The sequence below is a fragment of the Heptranchias perlo genome, chromosome 14 (assembly GCF_035084215.1).
Source record: "Heptranchias perlo isolate sHepPer1 chromosome 14, sHepPer1.hap1, whole genome shotgun sequence".
NCBI classification, from domain to species: domain Eukaryota; kingdom Metazoa; phylum Chordata; class Chondrichthyes; order Hexanchiformes; family Hexanchidae; genus Heptranchias; species Heptranchias perlo.
This window is the reverse complement of record NC_090338.1, coordinates 69726976-69752897: the sequence shown is the minus strand read 5'-3', so window position 1 is coordinate 69752897 and position 25922 is coordinate 69726976. Positions and strand designations below refer to the sequence as shown.

The window sequence follows — 25922 nt, the reverse complement described above, 5'->3', positions numbered from 1 at the left end:
TGCTGGCAGGAAACCACAAGCAAAAATTCTGAAGTACAGGGGACCCAACCTTTCTAAGGTGAATGCAATAACATTTGTAATAGTCATGTAAACAGATGTCACGTGATCAGGCATCACATGATCAGATGTCATGTGATGCAACCTCCAGAAATGACTCCAACCAGAGCTGGCAACCCTAGGCTTATGGGGCTGAGTGGCCTCCTCCTGGTCTTATGTTTCTAAACAAAATAAAAATCATTGCTTTTTACAAATACACACAGAGCTACAACCAGTGATTTGAAATTGGTGCACACACCAACCAACCTGTTACCCCACACTCCTTTACCTAGTACCTTGTGGCTCATGTATAGGTAGCAAGCTATAGGCTTCATCTTACATGCAGCTCCTTATCCTCTCTCGACCCCTGCCATGAAGCTGAAGCACATTTGTATTCACCCCGTACACCCTCCAAACGCGAAATACCTGTACAGACCACCTCAAAAAGCTTTTTCTTTAAATTTGTTCTTGGGATATGGGTGACACTGTCAATGTAACAACAGGGGAGGGAGAAAAGAATTGTAAGGTCTTTGAGTGGATGAGTGAACATGGGTTGAATGGCCTTCCTCCCCTATATTGACCCTGTGATGCGATTCAATACTTACACATCAATGGAAGTAAATAGATTTATGTAATTGCACACATTTTATCATTCTTAACTGGGATTCCATAGAAGACAGTACCATTATTTGCCAGTTTGCTCCCCCCACCCTTCTCTTGCTAGGTACCATCCTGTACTTGACCCAAATGCTCATTCTTCATGTACAAGCCTACACAGCAAGTATTGACACACTACTTGACTCGGGGAATCAGAGCTGAGCCTGATCCTGTCCTCACCCAACAGCCATGCCAGCTCTGTCCAGTAGGGCTCACGGGATAAGCAGTCATATAGCAGGAATCTGGGCTGGTTTTGCTCTCCTTAGTCTAGGGGAACTGAGACCAACTGTTCCCACTGCCACCATGGCTGAGATCAGCTGACAACGCAGACAGAGGATCAAACCCGGCATCATCTACCTTGTATGGCCCAGTTACACACTGCCTTTTGGCAACTGTTGCATCAGGGGAAATCTTCAGCCCAGTCCATAAGTCACATTTCCTCCAACACAGCCCAAAATAAAAAGACTCAAACCAATGATATTCTTAAATATGGTTTTAATACTCTTCTCCATTTCTGTACATCACAACACCAAGTTGCTGCTTGGGATCTTTCTGCAGAGGCTGTAGTGCATGAAAGCTGAGATCTACCCCTTTCTCTCAATTCAACAGATTACTTCCATTTCAGGAGAATACATTGGTCAAAGAAATACAAAAAACATTTTGGCATCATTTCCAAACTTAAATAGTAAACATTAAAACTACAAAAGGAGCTGCATACTTTCCAATGCATACTTCTTATACCAAGCAGTGGGCTATTTGAAAAAGTAAATATATATTTATTTATATATATATATATTCTTCTGGTTTATGTATCAAAATGGCCCCATTTACACAGTTTGAGCAACCCAGTGCTAAAAGCATGGTCCAGCACAATTCTCTCTTTTGGACAGGGCTGGGCAGGACGAATAGAATAGGACATCGTATATTCACACTTATGAAACTCAACGGGAGTTCTACACAAATCCTTTTGAGTACTGAAAACTTCAAAGGCCAAAATGACAAAAACAGAATTGCAATCATTTCATGAATACCGTAAAATATTCTGCATATTTTCTTTCTAAATTCTACTTTATATATTCAGCATTAGAAATTTACTAACTTAAAACAGAAAAACACTTTTGGATGTTTTGACAGAAAAGCACATTTCAAAAGCTGCAAACGGATTTCAGTACTCAGAGGGTTTTTGAAAACTTAATATATTCTAATCTTGGTGAACAGAAGCACAGTGGTATATTGGTTTCAAATTGACAACTTTCTACAGAGTACAACTGTACTAAATTAAATATACATCTAGTCAGAAACAGAATTTGGGAACTGTGCATGAGTTACTTACACTACAAAGTAGCATAGGTCACTGATATTATGGAATAGGAGGGTCCTGCTGATTAATGGCAATGGTGCTATGCATTGGAAGTTTGTCAGATAGGAAACAAAACCCGATTTGTGTTACAGTGGCCAGTGAACTGCACTGTACATAATGGAACTGAGTTAAGGAGTTTGAAGGAGGTGCTCTGTGTTGTTGAAAACTGTACAATCAGGACACGTCTCTCTCCTCAATCATTAGATAAATAACCACATCTCAACACAATCACAGCCATGCTGATTAATAAGAAAAATCACTGCCTTCCTCTTACCTAATAAAAGACTCCACAGGTTAGCAGAAATGGGTTTGATTCCAACATATATGTAGTGCATGTTGCAAGCAGTCACTCCAAACAATATGCTTGTATGCAATGTAAAAATGTACATTCATTTGTCACACTTCTAACGTACATAACTTCACTCCACTTTTGAGCATTCATTATTGAAATGTATGACAAGTGATGCAATCCAATTAACAGTCCTAATTACCTTTCCTCGATTGTATTAACAAGTGACTGCTTCAGGCACTACAAGGAACACCAGATCCCATCCACCAAGAGATTTCAGTGAACAGGCTACTCAACAAGGCTTTCTTTTGACATTTGCACCCCATCGTTTCCCCAATCAATGTGCGCCCAACAATTCAATACAGCTCCAGCCCAATGGCAATGTTCACAGCCACTACCACTACACTAATGTGGCCTCACTGCTGTGTGTGGTTTTAATGTTCTATTTCAACCTGTCTACAATTTGGTTAAAACAATCTGATTCCTGTTACCGCTTCGGTTAAGTAACAACCCCCTCCCCCCTCCCCCTGTGTCCATCCAGTTTACTGGATCATTACCCTAGCGGTTTAAAATGTGAGGTTCCTTGCACTGTCTCGGCACAAATCCAAACTCCAATGAAAATGTGATACCAGCATTTCATGAGGGGATGATGGTGCCTGGCTGCCTTTGCTAGAATTTGGGTGATGTTTCAAAGAAAAACAGACATCAATTTTCAGATTTGAGCTGCAGTTTGTGCAGCAGAGGCTGCAACCCACAGCTTGCTCTCAAGGGTATGCCCAGTTCAAGTTCATGCTAGACCAACAATAAACCCCAATATGGAGCAGATCCTCAGTTAATACAATACATGTCCATCCAGATCAAAACCATCACAAGTCCCAACGTTAGAACTTACTGACTCTCGACTCATGAGCAGCCAAAGGAAACCCTTTGTTAATACAACAGAATGGGAGCTCTTGTCTAAAACCATCGAGACCACCGCAGGTACAAAACTTGCTCAAGGAACCTTTTACCACCACTAGATACCGCTAGCACACATCTGGCAATACCTAGAATTACATAGAATACCTAGCAGCAGCCAGAATGCTGTTTAAACCTCCCCCTTTTTTTTAAATACATATTTTTTTTTTTTAAAAAGGCTTGGGAGGGAGCCTTTCCTCCTCCCCCCACAAAGGCGGAAACCAAAAGAATATTGGTCACAAATCTGAAAATTCGCTTCACCGCTTTATTTCAAAGAGATTAACTTTATTTACTTGCACGACAAAGGCCGATTCTTCCCCCCTCCCCCTCACGTACAGCCATAGCTCAATAATACCCATGTAAATGGGGTCATACACTGCAGAAGTTACTCAAGTTGTCTTTTTTTAATATATAAACTCTCTCCAAGGGGGAGAAACAGATAGCTCATATCCATTCAGCCTGCAGAAATGAAGTTCGATAGCATTCCGTTTTTATTATTTGCCTCGACATATGGAGGTAAAAAAAATCTCAATTTCATAAAATACAACAGCAACAAGAGTCCCATTGAAGTAAAAATTAAAAAAAAAATGAAATTTCTCAAAAGATTAGTCCAAACTGGCATTAGGAACACAGTAGTTTGGTGTTGCTGCTGTATTGACACTATAACAAATCGAAGTGTGTTATTTTTTTTAAATTCACCATCTCCAATGTATTTAGAGTATCACAAGTTCTGTAAATGTCTGTTCTAAGGCAGGGATTGATTATTCCGCTGTAGATTTTCACTCCTTGGGTTGGATGTTGGAGGGTTAGGCACCTGTAGCCAGACCTTGTCCAGACTACCTAGTAGTCGTCCAGGTCATAAAAGTCGTCCTCATCTCCCTGGTATTCCATACCTTGAAAGTCCACACGGTACCGCAGGATACCTGTTTAGGAAAACAAAGAATTTGCATTTATGCAGCACCTTTCACAACCTCAGGATGAATCAAGGCACTTTAACAGCCACTGAAGTACTTTTGAAGTGTAGTCACTGTTGTAATGTAAGAATGGTGGAAGCCAATTTGCACACAGCAAGGTCCCACAAACAGCACTGAGATAATCACGAGATAACCTGTTTAGTGATGTTGGTTGATAAAAATTGGCCAGGACATCGGGTAGAATTCAACTGTTCTTCGAATAGTGGCACAGGATCTTACACGTCCACCTGATGAGGGGCTTCGGTTTAACGTCTCAACTGAAAGACGGCACATCCGACAGTGCAGCACTCCCTCAGGGTGTGTCAGCCTAGAATATATGCACAAGTCTCTGGAGTGGGACTTGAACCCACAACCTTTGACTCAGAGGCGAGATCACTACCAACTGAGCGATGGTTAACATCATAAACCATTATCCACAAGGGCATGCGAGTTCCTTGTGCAAATGATGAATAATTATCCAATGCAGGTGACCTACATTGGTAATGTGAGCCCAATACAGTTAAACTCCAGAGAAGTAAATTTTTACTCTCAAAGAAAAAACACATTGAGGAACAAAAATACTCCGCTCCTCTAGCTTGTGAGCCAGAGGGACCAGAAAGGCCCAGCAGTCATGCCCATATTGTGTTGTGATTGCTAATCTCAGCCAAGGGAGGAATTGGGTTGCTACAGATCACCGGGACATCCCAAAAGCTGGATGAAGGGCAGAGGCAGCAACCCCCCCCCCCCACTCCTAATAACTGCAGTGATCCCTGTTACAAGATGGAAGCACGTGGGCACCATTAAAGAGCAGGCTCTGTGATGCTCACCATAGTTGAGCAGCTTGCCAGCATATGCACAGCTCACCGTCTTTCGTTTAGGCACTTTACAACCTTCTGGACTCAACATCGATTTCAATGATTTTTTTTTATTATTTATTGGACTGCAGCTGCTGGTTATGGTTCTGCTGTTACCATTAACAATCTAGTCGGATCTTTTGTTTCCTTACTTGTCCCATTACCACCCTCCTTGCCTTGCACCATCATCCTTTGTCATTTAATCACTCTTGCTCTCTATCCTATCACAGAACTTGCCTTTTGTTCTGTTCTCCCCTCCCCCTTCCCTGGCTCGGTACTTGTTTAAAAACTCTAACATCTTCCAGTTCTGATGAAAGGACTTCGATCTGAAAGATTAACTCTGTTTCTTTCTCCGCAGATGCTGCCTCGCTGGCTGAGCTTTTCTCGCATTTTCTGTTTTTATAACAAGTTCGAATATTTCTCTCATCCAGCCGCTGTCAGCCCACCCTCGAGATTTGCTCTACGGTGGAGCCTCTTCACTATCTGACAGATAAAGTTGGGTCAGTGACTGAACTTGAGACATTTAGGCTGCGTCTCGATTTCCTTGTCTTTTGATAGTAAATGAAAAACTTGTTTGATTTCAATTTTCTGAAGAGATAGTTCCAGGTCTCTCATGTTTGATGAACAGCTATCACCTTTGTCGGCTCCACTATTTATGCCCCATGTATTGACATTCTTTGCCTATCTCCTCAGATATCAAATTAGGCAAACAAAATCCGTATTGTATCTTTTATAAAATATGACTTTATATTGAAAGAGCAGATGAGAATTTTAACCTGGTATCAGAAACATGACCTTGGGGGGTTTAAGTCAATACACAACACGGTCTTGATTCATCCACAGTTTCAATGGGAGTTGTTTGGCTTGCTTTGCTGGTGAGGCTGCCTGGTCAGAAACTGATGAGCTGAAGTTTGTTTGAAGGTTGGGTCAGGGTTTCTTTGAAAGGTTAACATATGCAGGGTTTCAGACTCGAGGGGAGGGGGTAGGAGTACGCAGTTTCTATCAGGTATAATTGCTAAACTACTGGGGATATCCAGAGAGCAAGATAATTAAATTCTCAAAATTAACACCCGCCACATGAAAGGCTTCTTTTGTTGCAACACTATTGCCAGTTTACTCATCTTTTGTTTCATGTTCAATATATTTTTCCCAGTTTGGTTTAGTTTGTGGCACTGACAGTTGGACTGTGTAAGAAACACTTCCTGAAGATATTTTAACGTCTTTGTTTTCCACATCTATGCTATTAGTGTCTTGCAACATATTTCTGCTTCTGTGAGATTATCTTACTTGTAAATAAATCTAACTATTAGTCTTAGCCTGAACACAGTGGCCTGGCAAGATGACATTTACTGCTTTTAGGGGTAGACAGGAGTATGTGGTGGGCATCGCACGTAGCCTTTAGTATGTTATACCACAATCATTAGTCAGCTGGCGGGCTATCCAATTCACAGCGCTAAGACACAGCTCTTACCACCAATGCCACCAAAGCCTTTCACAAACTGGGATCCTTCCTGTGACTTGTCTGTGACGATCTCCAGCGTAGCTCCAAATTTTTTGTAGTTGTTGGCGAACCATTCCAAGAGAGGCATGCTTTCTATCAGCTCATGTTCCTGTCCAGTCTAAATTATTTTTGTTTATATAAATAGAGAGAAAGAACCAAAATGAGTTTCACTTTATGTAACCGAGACTTTGCTAATCACTGAAATCTGAACAGGCTCATTCACCTTTACACTGCTCAACATAGCTACACCCAGGACTGTCAATTCAGCACTCATCCAGTCCTTGAGTCCAGGGTTGAGTGTCTAAAATGGCACGCAAAATGAACAGTGCCACAGTCTATGATGTCATCGGCTCTTACCCAAATACACCATCTCACTCAAGTACAAGATATCTGCAACATTTTAGAGGGAAGAATCACAGTGAGATTCCACCCAGACTGCTTTCATTTCAAGCACAGCATTGTCACTGACTTGGAGTAATAATTCCAATAAAGTACAGAAACAGTAAATCTCATTTAATCTCCACACACAATCCAGTTTGTTATGACAAAACCTGTAGTATTGCTGCTGGGCGTTTCCTACAGTTTGAATGGACATAGTACCTGGGATCCTCAATTGCGGAGGAAACAAAAATCAGGACAGCTGTGAAAAAATTTCACCCAGCCAGCATGAGACTTCACTCCTGCTCACGAGGCTAATCCCTAGTATCAGAGAACTGTGCAACTCCTCTGGTCAAGAAGTTGGAAAAAATAAAACTCAGTCAGGGTTCCCACTCTTGATCAATGACCGACAGAAAAGTATCTGTAGAAGCTGAGAACACTCAATTTCTTGACTGAGATCTTCATAATTAAACTGCCTGCCAGAACCTCCTCCAGCCCTACATCTCTCCGAGAACTCTGCATTTCTCTAATTCTGGCCTCATCTGCATCCCCTTAGTCCCACTAATGGAGGCTGTGCCTTGAGTTGTCTAGCCACAAGATCTGGAATTACCTCCCGAAACATCTCCATCTCATTTAAGATGCACCTTAAAAACTACCTCCTTAACCAAGCTTTTGGTCACCTGTCCGAATGTTTCCCTCTTGGGCTCGATGTTAATTTTTTTGTTTTTTTGCACTGTGAAGCACCGTGGAATATTATACCACGTTTAAGGGCACTATATAAATGAGCACCCATGGGACCATATCCCAGAGTGAGTCAGTACCATCTCAGGAGGGGAAAGAGTGAACACAAACAGTGACCTGTCACGTGTGTCACTGTTAAGAGACCCCAGGTACTATGTCCATTCTATTCAATCTCATCTCGTTTTAATCAAGCTCAAACTTTTGAATACAAAGCCTCAAACAAATGCCATTCAGCCCATTTGTTACTGCTTCGAGTATAATGAAATTGTACCTCTTTGTCCGTGAAATGAGATTTATCCTTCTCTTGCTCAGGTGTCAGATACAAGATTTTCTCTTCTGGGAAATTAGAAGACAGTTAGTAAGTCTGCCTATTCTGGCCCAGATACAAAGTCACATATTAACAACTACATCCTGTCTTTTCTATGGATATTCAGTACGACCCTAAAGAACTGACAGTGAAGGATCTCCAACTACCTTCTGTGCCATGACAGCGGAGTACGTATCGCATTATATCCAGATTTTCATAAACTATCAGGATCTCAACTGCACCCATCTCCAGCGCTTTCAGTGTGTCATCCACTCCGAAGCAGTATTTCCCCGTATCCTGGCTGATTTCATCAAAGTATCGTCCTAAATTTTAAAACATAAATTGGAAAAAATGAGACCTTGAACAAACACATTCTGAACTCCTGGGAAAATGAGAGAGAATGTTTTAGTGAACGTGTTGGGTTTTATTTACAAATTGTAGTTCTTCCCTCTCTCTGAATCTGGGGTTTGGTTTCTGGATCTTGCCCAAGTGGCCATTCTTCATACCAGTCGCAATGGGCAGCATCAGCAGGCTGTTCAACCATGGAGGGCATCACAGCAGAGCCTGGCACTGAATTCACCAGGAGTGCTGGATACCAGCCAAAAGCAGGAACACTGGCTGGTTCACCTCTTCATGTCCCAATAGAGATTGGCTAACTTCATAAAAACCCAGGGATTGAGCCTGGGGACTGCTGGTTCAATGGCTCAGTGATACAGTGACCCACCGTGTTATTGGGGGAGCTGTTCTTCCATATTTAATGGGAGGGAGGAAAATATACATAAAGTTGCTATTTGTTACTTATTGCTTCAAGCAAGTGTTCAAACAAAATCATCAGGTTTTAAAAGAATTGTAGACACCAGCGCCTCCTCAGTAATTAGACTCCAATTGTTGTTAAAGTACAGAGGTACTTTGAGAAATGGCTTATCCAGGTCTCCGACAGCCCAGTTGGTAATGGGATTCCGTCACTGAGTTTACAGACCAGAGGCTCCAAGGTTCAATTCCTATTCAATGTTCAGCTGACTGTGGCCCAGCATATGGGGCCCTACAATTGGCCTCAGTGCCCCTTCTCTTAGCAGAAGAGGAAAATAAATGCCAGGGTTCCTACCCCTGGTCACTATCCTCTCATCCCTGCTCAGCAGTGCTCATATATATGGAGAGCGGGTAAGGGCAGCACAAGGCTCAGCTGTGGGTCTACGGCTACAGGAGGAACACCCACTGAAATGGGTCACTGCAGGGCAGACAACACCTGATATGACCCGAAAAATGGTGTAAACTTTTGTATAGAATAAAAATACATCAAGTTTCACCGTTTATATACTTGTACAAAAATCAATATAATGCTTCATCTAATATATACTAACACGTGGTTGTACTCTCGCTTTGAAATCAGGAGGTTGTGGGTTCAAGTCCCACTCCAGAGACTTAAGCACATAATCTCGGCTGACACTTCAGTGCAGTACTGAGGGGGTGCTGCACTGTCAGAGGTGCTGTCTTTCGGATGAGACGTTAAACCGAGGCCCCATCTGCCCTCTCAGGTGGATGTAAAAGATCCAATAGCACTGCTAGAAGAGTTGGAGAGCTCTCCCCAGTGTCCTGGCCAATAATTATTCCTCAACCAACATTACTGAAACAGATTATCTGGTCATTAATGCATTATTTTTTTTGTGGGATCTTGCTGTGTGCAAATTGGCTGCCGCTTTTCCTGCATTACAACAGTGACTACACTTCAAAAATACTTACTTGGCCATAAAACGCTTTGGGACAGCCGGAGGTGGTGAAAGGCGTTATATAAATGCAATTTCTTTATCTAATCAACTCTGGTCAGATGGCCGAATAAAGACTGCAGTCTTACAATGAATCACACCAAGGATTTCTCACCTATTAGTTTCTTTTCCTGAATGAACTTCACACTGGACAAAACCTCAGCCGACAGCTCGATTGCTTGATTAAAACCATTCTCACCTCCGTAGGAGATGTCCACCAGTTTCAGTACTTTGCTCTGCAATCGCTGTGCACAAACACATAAGGAACAAGATTCATAACGAGACAACCATTGAGTAATTAGCTGTAGGAAAACACACATTAAACAGACAAAGCAGCACCAAAGAGTAGCACAGTCTCCCAGTTCAAACCTGCATGGCTTTTAAGTGCAAAAGAAATGCAAGTGGCTTCCCTAATGGTGAGTGATTAAAGGAACCACCACAGCAGTTGTGAATCATGCAAACCAGGCAGTCCTGGTGTTCGATCCCATGGATGAACAAGCTCATCATATCCATGACCCACGTGGGTGGAGCTCAGAGCCTCCACAGACACATATAAACTGGATATTGTTTGTTTTCCTTAATTTGCAGATCTCTCAGGTTGCTGACACCAGCAGATCTTGGCGTTCTGATTTAGGATTTATCGAGCAATGAGGCTACAGCACCAAGAACAGCCTCTCAAAGCACAAAACACAATCAGGGCAAACCAGCAAATAAGAAATATAAACACAAATAGAACCGAGCTGCCTGGGCTTTGAGGGGCAGAATGTCAAAGCCCAGGACCACAGGTGACCTACGGGCTGTAGTAGAGTTGGCTCACCCCAGTCAGGGCAGCAGTTGGGTGGGGGCGGGGGGCTACAATTGGGAGAGAAAGAAAGAAAAAAGAAAAAAACAGGCTCAGGCTGAGCTGTGATGGGATGGTGTCCGGAGTCAAATATCCTACCAGTACTCGATGTCCAAATTTACATATGAATGCTGGCCACATGAGGTACTGGAGGCAACTACTGCCTTTTGGGCTGTAACTAGACTTAGGGTGATTGCCTTCTGAGCAAGAGGGTGGAAATTAACTATTAAAATGGGGGAGGGGGGGGGGCAGAAAGAGGGAAAAGTTAACATAGTAGGAGCAGGAGTAAGCCATACTGCCATTCGAGCCTGCTCCGCCATTCAATAAAAGCATGGCTGATCTTCTACCTCAACTTCACTTTCCCACCCTATCCCCAAACCCCTTGGAGTCCAAAATTCTATCGATCTCAGTCTTGACTATACTCAATGACTGAGCATCCACTCCTCTCTGAGGTAGAGAATTCCAAAGATTCACAACCCTCAGTGAAGAAATTTTTCCTCGTCTGGCCAACCCCTTATCTTGATACTATGATCCCTAGTTCTCGACACTCCAGCCAGGGGAAAACAGCCTCTCAGCCTCTAACCCTGTCAAACCCTCTAAGAATTTTATACATTTCAATGAGATCACCTCTCATTCTTCTAAACTCCAGAGAATACAGGCCAATTCTACTCAATCGCTCCTCATAGGACAATCCTCTCATCCAGGAATCAATCTAGTGAACCTTCGTTGCACCCCCTCTACAGCAAGTATATCCTCCTTTAGGTAATGAGACCAAAACTATACACAGTAGGTGTGGTCTCACCAGAGCCCTACATAATTGCAACAAGACCTCCTAACTCTTATACTCCAACGTCTTTGCAATAAAGGCTAACATACCATTTGCCTTCCTAATTGCTTGCTGTACCTGCATGTTAACTTTGTGATTCATGTACACGGACACCCAAATCCCTCTGGCTACCAACATTTCTTAATCTCTCACCTTTTAAAAAAAAGTCTGCTTTTCTATTCTTCCTACCAAAGTGGATAATTTCATCTGTTAATAACATGCAGGTGCAGCAAGCAATTAGGAAGGTGAATAGTATGTTGGCCTTTATTACAAGAGGATTTGAGGACAGGAGTAAAGATGTCTTACTGCAATTACATAGGGCCTTGGTGAGACCACACCTGGAGTACTGTGTACAATTTTGGTCTCCTTACCTAAGAGAGGATATACTTGCCATAGAGGGAGTACAACGAAGGTTCACCAGACTGATTCCTGGGATTGCGGGGTTGTCGTATGAGGAGAGATTGAATAGACTAGGCCTGTGTTCTCTAGAGTTTAGAAGAATATGGTGATCTCATTGAAACACACAAAATTCTTACAGAGCTCGACAGGGTGGATGCGAGGAGGATGTTTCCCCTGGGTGGGGAATCTAGAACCAGGGGTCACAGTCTCAGAATAAAGGCTTGGCCATTTAGGACTGAGATGAGGTGAAATTTCTTCACACAGAGGGTGGTGAATCTTTGGAATTCTCTACCCCAGAGGGCTGTGGAGGCTCAGTCATTGAGTACATTCAAAACAAAGATCGATAGATTTCTAGATATTAAAGGCATCAAGGGATATGGAGATTGGGCAGGAAAATGGCGTTGAGGTAGAAGATCAGCCATGATCTTGTTGAATGGCGGAGCAGGCTCAAGGGGCCAGATGGCCTACTCCTGCTCCTATTTCTTATGTTCACATTTCCCCACATTATACTCCATCAGCCACCTTCTCGCCCACTCACTTAACCTGTCAATATCCCCTTGCAATCTGTTTGCGTCCTCCTCACAGCTTACTTTCCCACCTAGCTTTATATCACCAGCAAACTTGGATACGTTGCACTCAGTCCCCTCATCTGAGTCATTGATATATATTGTAAACAGCTGAGACCCAAGCACTGATCTTTGCAGTTACAACCTACCAACTCAAAAATGACCTGTTTATTCCTACTCTGTTTTCTGTCCGTTAATCAATCCTCAATCCATGCTAATATATTACCCCCAATCCCATGAGCCCTAATCTTGTGTAACCACCTCGTGTGGAACCTTATCAAATGCCTTTTGAAAATCCAAATATACTTCATCCACTGGTTCCCCTTTATCTACCCTGCTCGTTACACCCTCAAAAATTTCTAATAGATTTGTCAAACACTATTTCCCTTTCATAAAACAGTGTTCACTCTGCCTAATCATATTGTGATTTTCTAAGTGCGCTGTTACTATGTCCTTAATAATAGGTTCTAGCATTTTCCCTACTATTGATGTCAAGCTAACTGACCTACAGTTTCCTGTTCTCTGTCCCTCCTTTCTTGAATAGCAGGGTCACATTTGCTACCTTCCAATCCACAGGGACCGTTCTAGAAACGAGGAAATTCTTGAAGATTAAAACTAATGCATCCACTATCTCTGCAGCCACCTCTTTTGAAACCCTAGGATGTAGGCCATCAGGTCCAGGGGATTTGTCGGCTTTTAGTCCCATTAATTTCTCCAGTACTTTTTATTTACTAATATTAATTACTTTAAGTTCCTCCCTCTCATTAGACCCTTGGTTCCCCACTATTTCTGGTATGTTTTTTGTGTCTTCTATTGTGAAGACAGATACAAAATATTTGTTTAATATCTCTGCCATTTCCTTATTCCCCATTATAATTTCTCCTGTCTCAGCCTCTAAGGGACCGCATTTACTTTCGCTAATCTCTTCCTTTTTACATACTTGTAGAAGCTCCTACAATCTGATTTTATATTTCTTGCTAGTTTACTCTCATATTCTATTTTCTCCCTCTATCAATTTCTTGGTCATCCTTTGCTGATTTCTAAAACCCTGCCAGTCCTTGAGCTTACTACTCTTTTTGGCAACATTGTAAGCCTCTTAATCTAATACTATCCTTAATTTCTCTGGATAGCCACGGTTGAATCACTTTTCCCATGGAGTTTTTATTCCTCAAGGGAATGTATACTTGTTGAGAATTATGAATCATTTCTTTAAATGTTCGCCATTGCTTACCTACTGTCATATCTTTTAATCTAATTTCCCAATTTACCGTAGCCAACTCGCCCTTCATACCTACGGAATTGGCTTTGTTTAAATTTAAGTCCCTAGTTTCAGATTTAACTACATCACTCTCAAACTCAATGTGAAATTCTATCATATTATGATCACTCTGCCTAGAGGATCCTTTACTGTAAAATTACTAATTAACCCTGTCTCATTACACAATACTAGATATCTAAAATAGCCTGTTCCCTAGTTGGCTCCTCGACATACTGTTCTAGAAAACTGACTTGAATGCATTCCATGAACTTATCTTCCAAACTACTTTTGGGAATTTGATTTGCCCAGTCTGTATGAAGATTAAAGTCCATGATCATTGCACTACATTATCCTGATTTACTGAGCATTTCTCACGACTGCCTTTATCTCATCCTTCATTATTAGGGCTACCCACCCGCCCCCCTCCACCTTTTCCATTTGTCTGTCTTTTCTAAAAGTCAAGTACCCTGGAATATTTAGTTCCCAACCTTGGTTACCCTGACACCACGTCTCAGTAATGGCTACTAGATCAAACCCATTTATCTCTATTTGTGCCATTAATTCATCTATCTTGTTATGAATGTGCATTCAGATACAGCGCCTTTAATTTTTACTTTTTACTATTTTGCCCTGATGTGACCTTAGTCACTAATGCCCTATTCCCTTTGTTAAACTCTGTCCCTTCCTGACACACACTGCTTGTTTTTACCCAAATCACTACTCTGCTCTATAGCTTTGACATTTCTCTTTAGATTTATTTACAAATTTACCCTTACCTGAACCCCCTCCCCCCACCAAAGTTATTAGTTTAAAGGTCTATCTACCGCCCTAGTTATTCGATTCTCCAGGACACTGGTCCCAACCCGGTTTAAGTGGGGCCCATTCTAAAGGAACAGTTCCATCTTTCCCCAGTAGTGGTGCCAATGCCCCATGAATTGAAACCCCTGCTTCCCACACTAATCTGTCAGCAATGCATTTAATCATCTAATCCGTTTGTCCCTACGCCAAATTGCACGTGGCTCAGGTAGTAATCTAGAGATTACCACCTTTGAGTTTCTGCCTTTTAATTTGGACCCTAGCTCCTCAAACTCCCTCTCCAGAACCTCATTCCTAGTTCTACCTGTTATTGGTTCCTGCGTGGACCACCACAACTGGATCCACCCCTCCTGCTTCAAGATCTTTTACAGTTGCGAGGAGATCTCCTTAACCCTGGCACCAGGCAGGCAACCACAGCCTTCGGGACTCCGGTTGCGGATGCAGGACAGTATCTATCCCCGACTGTAATAACCCTTAGCACTACCACATTCTTTTTCGATCCCCCCACTTGAATGGCCTCCTGTACCATGGTGCTGTGGTCAATTTGCCCATCCTCCCTGCAGTCTTTGTTCTCATCCATACAGGGAGCAAGTACCTCGTACCTATTGGACAAGGGCAAAGGCTGAGGCTCCCCCACCACTGCATCTGGGGTCCTATCATCTGCCTGACTTTGCAGTGACATCCTCCTGTCCCTGATCACTAACCAAATCTAAACCACTACCTAATCCAAGGGGGTGTGACTGCCTTCTGGGTCAAAGTGTCCAGATAATTCTCCCCCCTCCCTGATGCATTGCAATGTCTGCACCTCGGACTCTAGCTAATTACTTGTCGTCTTGTTTATAATAATTTACAAGTCTACTTGTTAATAATAAACAAGTAGACTTCATAAGATGTAGTTTAAAAATACACTCAGTCCACAAATATCCCCCCTTCCCCCCCACCCAATGAAATTATTGTTTTGGGGGTTTATTTGAGATCAGGCAGCTCTGATTTCATCCACAGGCAGGATCACCTTTCTCAACTCCCAAAAACTAGTGCAATATCTGCTCACAGAACAACTGAACACCCGCTGGACTCCAGATTTCACAATCACCTATTGTGAAAGATGCTGTCTTTGATTTCAGGTTTTTGTCTACCTGGAAATTCCAGTGTGTTTAAGTTTATAAAGAAATTCAAATCAAAGTGAAAATCAAAAGGAAAAAAAAGTTATTCTCTTCTGAGTGAAAGTTGCAATGTTACAGTAATGGTGCTACTTAACTCACTGAGCATAAAGGTCTTAAAATAGTTTTTTTTTGCAAGCCATGTTAAACACGGCCCAGTGAGCACAGACATTGCCCAGTTTAGCAACAGAGCAGCAAAGTCTAGATGCTGAGAGGCTGTTTCCCCTGGCTGGAGAGTCGAGAACTAGGGGTCATAGTCTCAAGATCAGGGGTGGGCCATTTAGCACTGATTACAAATTTCTTCACTCAGAGGGTTGCGAACCTTTGGAATTCTCCCCCCTAGAGGGCTGGGGATGCTCAGTCATTGAGTATGTTCAAGACTAAGATCGATGGATTTTTGGACACTAAGGGAATCAAGGGATATGGGGGATCAGGCAGGAAAGTGGAGTTGAGGTAGATCATCAGCCATGATCTTACTGAATGGCGAAGCTGGCTCGATGGGCCAGTAGCCCACTGCTCCTATTTCTCATGTTCTTAAAGTTGCAGCTTCAATTGCTAAGCGGTGCTGAGCTCACTGCTTCCAGCCTGTACAGAGAGGGGTTGGGGAACAATGAGCTTCAACAGTGCTGGGCTCAGGGGTTTAAAATAAAAACACATTCCGGGCAGGGGCTCCCCTCTCCTGGTCGTTATCCGGAGATTCCTGCTGGAAAGTGCAGGTGTGGATTCCCGGTGAGGAGAGGACCGAGCTCAGTTACCATGTTTGACTCAGTAGTCCAGCCTCACATAGGAAGGTCCTATAAGGTTAACCCAATGGGGGGAAAACTGGCAAATGAAATTGTGGGGTTTACTTTTTGATGCGGGAGAGGAGGGAAGACGGTGAGCTCATCGAGAGCTGTCCCCACATGAGGTTAAAAGAAGCAAAACTCAAAACTCTCAAATTGCAAAATACCATATAAATCGTCACATTGGCAAATGGGAAATTTAGGTGAAAACAAAAACCTGATGTTTAAAATGCAGGTGTTTATATTGGGGGGAAAGTATAAGAGCTAACTGTATAATTCACACTCGGGCAACCCAATCTGTCTGGATTCAAACATAGATGCGAGATGAAAGGCCAACTTCGAAATCACTATCAAGTCCACCTCCCCACACCCACCACCACCATTGAACATTTACAGAAATAAATGGCGGGTGGGCCCAGCTGACAGAGTCCACGTGTAAATGGCTGTGTTTAGCCGGGAAATCCAGGCTCGGCAGGTCTGCCGGCAGTTCGATATGTTACCGTTTTCACTTAGTGCGCAGTTAGCGTTCTGCATCAGCTTACCGGATCGAACATGTCAGACTGGCTGAGCTCGGTTTTGAAATCAGCCGATCCAGCCAAGATGAGACCCGCCACGTTCACCTTGTCGCTGCTGATGAAGAGCTGCACAGCCGTCTCTGCCACCTTCCGCACGTAGTTATGCCTCTTCTCCATCCTCAGGCGAGCGAAACGCAGGGCGGACTGACCTCCTCTGCCTTTAAATGCAAAACACTTGGATTGAAAAATCTATACCTAGAAAAGCCATATTCACAACTGCCAACGAGAAATCTGAAACAAACAGAAATGCTGGAAGTGCACAGCAAGACTTGCATCTATACGATGCCTTACTCTGTGTGTCTCAAAGTGCTTCACGTACAATGAATTACTTTGGAAGCAATGACTTGTCACAAACAGCCACCACCTTGTGCATGGCAAGATCCCACAACCAGATTCGGATAAATGACCACTCTGTTATTTTACTAGTGTTGGTAGGAAGGACGTTAGCCAGGACACAAAACGTTCTTGCTCTTCTTCAAATAATGCAATGGGATCTTTAACATTCATCTGAACAGGCTGGCAGGGCCTCAGTTTAATGCATCATTTGAAGGAAGGCTCCTCCATACAATGCAGCACTCCCGACACACTGCCCTGGAGTGGCAGCTTGGGTCATGAGCTCAAACTCCCGAACCCCAGCAAGTCGCAGAATAGAACCTGCTACCAACTGAGTTATGCACAGGTCAGTCAGCATCTGAGGATCAATGTTTTTGGAGGGATCCTTAGTCAGTTCTGCTGTGTATTGCCAGCAATTTGTTTCATCCAAAAGTACAGATGCCATTTTATTGAAATTTGTTAGAACTAAAAACAGTGTACACACGCACCACAGGAATTTAAGGTGAAATATTAGTGAGCAATCCTGGTTCCTTTGAGACTGAGCAATCAGTACAAATCACATTGCATCGAGGACTATCCTAAACAAAAATAGCTGGATGCCCACACAAGAATGATCTCCACCTTGTAGCACATGAGGATAGGGAGACATTTCAATTTATTTCCTTGGACAGGTGAATATTTGATGCATCGAAACCAATCACCACGTTTAAGTCTCCAAGCCAAACTGAGAAATCCACACAGATAGTTTGCATTTGCCTGATATGGACAGCACACACTCTACCTGTAAGGACAGACCACATTTACTCAAGTCCAGAGAGCTGAACGAAGGCTGGCAGGGCCAAGGTTTAAAGATCCCCAAGTGTGTACAGGGATACTGCTGGAAGTCAACCAGTTCATGGTGCAACTGAGCAGAGCAGTGGTACAAATACTGCTGCTTGTCCGGCTGGGACCAGCCTAACCATTAGAGCATGGATTCATGGGACTATCTGGATCCAAGTGGGGAGAATGCTAGCACTGAGTGACAGGTATACCATGCAAAGTCCCATTAATAAACCAGGCTGGCTGGACAATTATCAGTACCCTAGAGAACTGCCCAGCTCATAAATTATTGATTTAACCATCAATTGCTGACTTGATAGCAATCTTCCAACACCAGGCATGTCAAGTTGAAGCTAACTCGAGCCCAAATAGAACTTACTTGTCTGCCCCACCCAAGAGGACAGTCACTAGCTGGACATTGGACACTGATAAGTATGGGCTTGAGCCCTTTCCAGGTAAACAGCAGATAACAGGAGCTCCACCCAAGCGTCACAGTCAACAGCAGAACTCACTATAATACGTGCGAGTGCACTGTTACAATGGTATGGGTGCATATCACATCCACCAGTTGGGGGTGATGGAGCATCAGCATTTACTGCTTGTCTCTGTAACGGGCCTTCGCGTAGGCCTATCTTCAGCGAAGATTTATCAAGCAGCAGCTCCCGTGTTTCATTAGTTATATGGAGCAGGGTGAAATGGTCTACACATGGTAAGCTTGCAATGTGTCAGCCAGCTTGGGACGTTTGAGACATCAAGTCCAATGCCACATTACCAGGTTTACTCTTCTAGGTTGCCAAACGTCCCCTCGGCCACTTAGGAGCACACAATGGAGTGCTGAGCGCTCTGCACCCATTCATTCCCAGATATCTCATGCTGACAATGCTAACCCATCTTGGGGTTCTCATTTAGGATTTATCCGCCAATGACGCAACAGCGCTAAGAACAACCCTTTCCAAACCACAAAATCCACATTGGACAGACCAGTGGGTAATAAATATAAGTGTAAATAGTACTGAGTGGACTAGGCTTTGTGGACTGGGTTACTGTGGCCCATGGGAGACAGTTTGGGATGCCCCTGTTCCAAATGAGAACAGAAAGCAAATGGTTTCAGATTGACAAATCCTGCCCACGTTAACAGGCACTGTATTGACACACAGAACTGGCTGGTGAAGCACGAATATAGTAACCTCCACAAGTACAGTCCTAAAAGGGCTGGAATCAGTTCCATCGCCACACCGAGCTGATGAACACTCAGTCCAGATTCAGGTATGATGCTGGTCTTTGCAACTATCCCGGATCATCAGCATAGCTTTCAGAACAAAACCCTCTCCAGTGCCCTTCAGTAGATTTCTATAATCCAGTTTGGATCTAAATGTCTGTTTAATATTTTAAAATACATAACTGTTAAAAACAGGACCAACCGCCGCTCCTCACCCCCTCCTCCCATAGTTAAACTGACTAATATACTGACCTATGTGGAGCAGCCGAACAGAGTGAAGGTTTGATCTCTGTTGTGTTGGGTTAGCTGATCTCTGCAATAGAGTTGCTGGAATTTAGTCTCAGGATTCCAGATTCCAGGGCTGGAGATGTTGTCTGGGTTGGGGGGGGGGGGGGGGGGGGGGTCAGTGGGGAGGAGTGAGCCTGGGATCCTGCTCTCAATCACTATCTAATGATTCCAGCTGGAAACTGCAGGTGTGTGAACACTGAGGTGGGAAAGGATTGGGTTTGGCTACATTGCCCTTTCCTTCCCCCCATGGTCAAACAGCCTGGCAATACTCACTGTTAAACTCAAAAATGAAAAATGCCCACTTGGGCAAGGTACTGAGACACGAGGCTTCTGAGGAAGTTTCAAATATGAGTCAGTGCAACGAAAGTTAAAAAGGGTAACAGTATGAATAACTTAAAATGGAGAATGGGAGCAGAGAGACAAATAAACACTAGAAAGGCTGAAGAGCTGTCGTGTATCTGATGTTACAAATTGTAGGACCCAGTAGCTCTCTGTCCTTACCGTGCTTCTTTGGTAGATCCACAGTGAACTTGTGTAGTACCTCTCGAGTGTTTCCCTGGAGAGTACCGAACAAAGCACCAGTTCCGTCGATTACGATGAACCCAAACTTGCTGTCGTCTGACAGAAGCGCGGTGAGAGCCTTTCAAGAGAAGTACAGGCAATGTAAGCGACTTCAACATGTAAAATATCCATTGAAGAACTTGTGTAAGGGGCCATGGCTAGAGTCCCAGCTGTTACTGAACAGTTTAATCGTGTGGGAGCAGACCCAGGACCAGTGGGCCCGAACCCAGTCAGCAGAATGAGCCACCCAAGGACAGTCACTTACGTCTGGCCCTACAGGTGGTGTCAGCCATGGCTCAGTGGGAGCACACACTCCTCTGAGGCAGAAAGTTGAGGGCTCAAATCCCACTCCAGCGACTTGAGTATATAAGCTGGACTGCCACTTCAGTGCAATACAAAGTGAGTGCTGTGCTGTCGAGGTGCCGTCTTTTGGATGAGACGTTAGACCAAGGCCCCGCCTGTCCTCTCAAGCGAACGTAAAAGATTCCATGGCACTATTTCGAAGAAGTGCAGGGGAGTTCTCCCCAATGTCCTGGCCAATATTTATCCCTCAACCAACATTATTAAAACAGATTATCTGGTCATTATAACATTGCTGTTTGTGGGCACTGCATTTCTTACATTACAATAGTGACTACACTGTAAAGTGCTTAGGGATATCCTGAGGTTGTGAAAGGCGCTGTATAAATGCAAGTCTTTCTTCTTTCCTCCAAAAGGCTGAAATGGCACTGCTCCACAAAGAGAAATTCTGAACAAAACTTTTTTCTAAAATGGATATCGCCTTCAACCAACAGTATTGTCCTCCATTACTCAACATCACCTAAACTACAGAACGTGTGATTAATCTGGGAGCTGTCCAGTTACAGCAGAGCTGTCAAACCCTGGGGTAATGGGTTGACAAGTGGCCTGAGAGCCCCAATCCAGCCATGGAAGCCCAGGTCATGCAGGATTATTAAGTTATTTATTTGGTCTTTTGTCCTGTTTGAATTTTGTGGACCTGTAGGTTTGGAAAGGGCTGATCTTGCTGCTGTTGTCTCAGTGGTGGATAAATCCTAAATCAGAGATAATCTCAGTAGCTTGAGATATCTGCAAGTTAACAGGAACTTAGTTTTGTGGCCCAAGACTCCGACATCCTATGCAACTGTAACTGGCAGAATATCTGCATGGCATTGTTAATTGAGAGAGCGAAATGAAGGACCAAAATTGATCAATGTAGTTTAAAAGGAACAGAGCACAAAATCGATCAAGAAATCAGTTAATTCGGCAAGCTTCGATTTTAAATGCCTTCAGTTTTAGAAGGAAGAGAAGACTGAATGAGAGAAGCAGCTCTAGATTTTGTTTGCACATCACCTTCTCTCAAGTGCTGGTGCCGAATGGCAGCGACTGTTGCCAAATAATGTTTCGGCTAAGTGACTGTTATTCATGTGGCGTGTACTATTTTAACCCATGGGGGTATCACAACTGAGCCTGTCACCACAAACATGCACTGTCCAATAGAAGTCACTGGATGGGAATGGGGCTGCAATCCATTTGGGGGGGGGGGGGGGGGGAGGGGTCCGTACAGTGAGACCTAGCACTGTAAGGTGTATGTACAGTGAGACCTAACACTAAGATGAATATACCATGAGACCCAACACTAAGGTGAATATACCCAAAGAACTTTGACAGTTACTTACCTCTGTGTGAAATTTGTTGTCACAGAGGTATAGCGATGTGTTAATTGGTTTGAAGGGCTCAAAATCGATGTTAACTTTCTTTTCTTTGCCTTCTTCTGTTACAATTGTTCCACAGTAGACAACCAGGCCATTAGGCGGTACTGCAGAAACAGGATAGATACAGTAAGATCAAGTATTCGTGTTTGAAGTAAACATCCCCACCCAATCACATTCCCAATTGTTCAGAAAATCCACAAATTGAAAGCATTCTGGTTTCCCCTCTCCGCCCCCACACTCAATCACCAAGACCGACGAAACTCTCCCTTCCATTCCAAACTACCCATGTAAGACTCGCAAAGCACAGAACTTGCAGGAAGTTCAAGCATCAAGAATGGTATTTGAGCTCTAGCCTCATTTAACTACGCAACTCCCTAACACTGTGGTTACCAACATGCTGACCTGGTGTTGCTTATATACTTATTTAAGTGTCAATAGTGAAGGAAAAAAATGTCTTGGTACTTTAAGTGCACGACTCATCACATCCCCACTACCTATGACGACAAGTATTAAACAGTTAAAAATCAAAAGCAAAATACTACGAATACTGCAAATCTGAAATAAAATCAGAAAATGCTGGAGAAGCTCAGCAAGTCAGGCAGCATATGTAGAGAAAGAAACAAAGTTAACGTTTCAGGTCGTCAGAACTGGAAGATGTTAAAAGAGTTAAAGCTTCTAAGCAAGTACAGAGCCAGGGAAAAAGGGGTGGGGGGGGGGGGGGGAGGAAGGAAAGAACAAAAGGGAATGTCTGTGATAGGGTGGAGGGCAGGAGTGATTAAATGACAAAAGGGGTGATGGTGCAAGGCAAGGGTGGAAATGGGACCGGTTAAGAAACAAAAGATTGGTCAGGAGTAGCAATAAATGGCAGCAGCAGAGCCATTACCAGCACTTGCTGTCCAAAAAAATGGGAGCAATGATTATATGAGGTTATTGAAATCAATGTTGAGTCCTGAAGCTTGTAAAGTGCCTAAACAAAAGATGAGGTGCTGTTCCTCGAGCTTACATTGAGCTTCAATGGAACAGTGTAAGAGACAGAGGACAGAGAGGTCAGAGTGGGAATGAGACAGGGAATTAAAACGGCAAGCGACCGGCAAGTCAGGGTGACGCTTGTGGACAGAATGGAAGTGTTGAGCAAAGCAATCACCCAGTCTGCGTTTGGTCTCCCCAGTGTACAGCAGACCGCATTGTGTGCGGTGAATACAGTGTACTAAATTGAAAGTAGGACAAGTAAATTGCTGTTTCACCCGGAAGGAGTATTTGGGGCCCTGGATGGTGGGAAGGGAGATGATGGGGCAGGTGCTGCATCTCCTGCACTCACACGGGAAGGTGCCTTGGGGAGGAGAGCGGGTGTTGCAAGAATGGACTGGGATGTGGCGGAGGGAGTGGTCCCTTCGGAATGCTGAAAGGGGAGGGATCCTGCTAGAAGTGGCGGAAATGGTGGAGGATGATAAGTTGAATACATTGATCGATGATACGTTGAACGTGGAGGCTGGTGGGGTATTCAAAATGTTCACCGCAGGCATCCAAGTTTTAACAGGACAGAATCCACAAATGTACTTTTGGGCATTTATACCTGTTCAATGGACACAGTATGAAAATGTCATGCATTCATTATGTTTACTGAATTTTTGTTTTGAAAAACACACTTGGACTGTGCCTGGATTAAAACCTCACATACTGCCATAAGATCCTAGTGGCACCGTGGTATCATGGCTTGCTCTATGGGGCTTAGTTTGCAACGTACTGATCAGAAGCACAAATCACATTAAGGGCTTAAGACAGGAGCTCGGGAGTAAAAGTCTTCTCAAACACTCCAGGATTTTTTTTTTTTTTTAAATGAGTATTGTAAGCTTCTGGGTATAAAAACAGGAAACAGCAGAGTCCATTTTCTTTGCCTAACTCCATCCCATCCCTTTTTATACATGATTCAGCTCATCTCCCATTTCCTTCCTTCCATTTTTCTGGGCTCCACAATTCATTCCTCACTTGCCCTCTGTGGTTTTCTCCAGCACCGTCTACCAATCAGTGTCTCAGCTTCTCAATATTTGCTTTTCACCATTTCTCGTTTCTTCTCATCTCACATTGCTTCCTCATTGGTTTTATTCATCATTTACTTCAGTCTCTCTGTTCATTCGAAGCCCAATCGGTTTGTTGAATAGTGTTCACTAACTTGGATTTTCCATTGAATAGGTTGGGCATGTGAACACATACTGTAAGCATTTGCTGGTACTGACAGGGTCACTGTAACCAGTAGGGTCAATCAGCCCACCATAAAACACACCAGCCCCGAGGAGAATTTTGGATAACGCCGAAAACACCTACCTTTGTTGTATAGTTTAAGACGCTGCTGCACAGACGTAATGGCCCCCAGCACAGAAAGACGGTTCACTCGAGATTTGATGTTTGAGGCAGTGCCAAATTCATCCGCCAACATCTTTGCTACTCGTGAGATCTGGTCTTTGGGAGGAATGATGAGCGAAATCATACTGGTGCCATTCCTAAAGAAACAACAAGCTGTGAGTAATACTGAAATGGCAGAAACATTCTTTAACAAGAGAGGGGGCCCAGTCTACTACATCGTGGCACGAATGTGGATTGTGAGCCCTGGCAATGAACCCAGCAAGTATTTGCACTTGTATTTCTTATTGACAATTTTGTAATATTTGAATTCTGTGGGCTGGGTTTGGAAAGGGCTATTCTCAGCACTGTTGCCTTGTTGGTGGTTAAATCCTATAACAGAATATCTGGATCTGATGGCATCAGTGACATTTAATGAGAACATAGACTTAGACTTTATTTGTGCCTCCCGTCCCCCACGGTTCCATGGTACATACTCTAGTGGCCCAATTAGACAAAGCTCAGACACTCGTACTTTAACACATGGAAAGCTGTAAGGGAACACAAGGTGTGTGTGTGTGTGGGGGGGGGGGGGGGGGGGGGAGGAATTTTTATTCGTTCTAAATCGCTCATTCTGTAGTGAAAAAAAATGACTGCACAGATCAGCTGTAAAGTTCCCAGCTGCCAACACCCTGCCCTAGAGCTGGCAGCCTTCACCACCAGCTCTCAAGCTGGCCTTAAACTGTGACCCCAGCTGTTTCCAGCAGAGCCGCTGATTGCTGCTCACCACTAATGTCATGAAGCGGCCCAGCAGGGAGGGATATCCTAGACTTGCCTTCCCCCTTTAAAAGATTCAAAATTTACTGCACCAGAAACCTATTGTGTAAAACAGCTGCAGGCACAGGCATGATGGGCCGAATGGCCTCCTTCGGTGCTGTATGATTCTATGATGCAACTTCATTGGCATGTCAAGAGGTTCCTTTTCGTTCAGACCTTTTATCTTGAGGTTGGAAAGAGAATCCAGTGTTGAGGATTGTTGTCACCTATCACTAACGCCAAATTCGATCAAGCAGATTGGAGTTCTACAGAGTTTTCGTATTTGCATATCCTCATACCAAGCAGCATCCTAGGTGAATCTGCTCTGTATCCGCTTTATTGCGTCAACATCCTTCCCATAGTGTACTGTCCAAACTGTGGTCTTACTAAGGATTTTTAATAGATTGACACACAAATCGCATGTAGGTTTTGAGTGATCAGTCATTTGTGATGCCCATGACAACTGAATCGTCTACCAACTCTCACTGGCTAGACTGACACAAAGAACAGCTACTGAGGACAAGTTGTCAGAGGGTAACCAGTGATTCGATAGGGTAGATACAGAGAAACTATTTGCTCTGGTGGGATAATCCAGAAAAAGAGGGCATAACCTTAAAATTAGAGCTAGGCCATTCAGGAGTGAAATCAGAAAGCACTTCTTCACACAAAAGGCAGAGAAAATCAGAAACTTTGCTCCAGAAGGCTGTGGACACTGGGAAAAATGAAATTTTCAAGACGGAATTTAATGGGTTTTGGTTAGGTAAGAGTATCAAAGGCAGGTAAATGGAGTCGAGTAACATAACCACAATCTAACTGAG

The 25922-nt window shown here is 43.5% G+C and overlaps 1 protein-coding gene across 3 annotated transcripts in view; it reads right to left on the bottom strand.

Moving 5' to 3' along the window:
- Positions 1-1173: 1173 nt before the first annotated feature.
- Positions 1174-25922, bottom strand: part of LOC137332601 (eukaryotic peptide chain release factor subunit 1) — a 43344-nt gene continuing 18595 nt past the window's right edge. For all 3 annotated transcript variants that reach the window (XM_067996555.1, XM_067996554.1, XM_067996553.1), the window contains 9 exons: positions 24274-24449; positions 21916-22055; positions 20180-20318; positions 16987-17177; positions 9912-10041; positions 8201-8356; positions 7998-8062; positions 6578-6725; positions 1174-4222 (listed from right to left, as the gene is read on the bottom strand). In XM_067996555.1, the coding sequence (XP_067852656.1) occupies positions 4140-4222; positions 6578-6725; positions 7998-8062; positions 8201-8356; positions 9912-10041; positions 16987-17177; positions 20180-20318; positions 21916-22055; positions 24274-24449 (1228 nt within the window). In that variant the 3' untranslated portion in view covers positions 1174-4139. The remainder of the gene's footprint in view (positions 4223-6577; positions 6726-7997; positions 8063-8200; positions 8357-9911; positions 10042-16986; positions 17178-20179; positions 20319-21915; positions 22056-24273; positions 24450-25922) is intronic.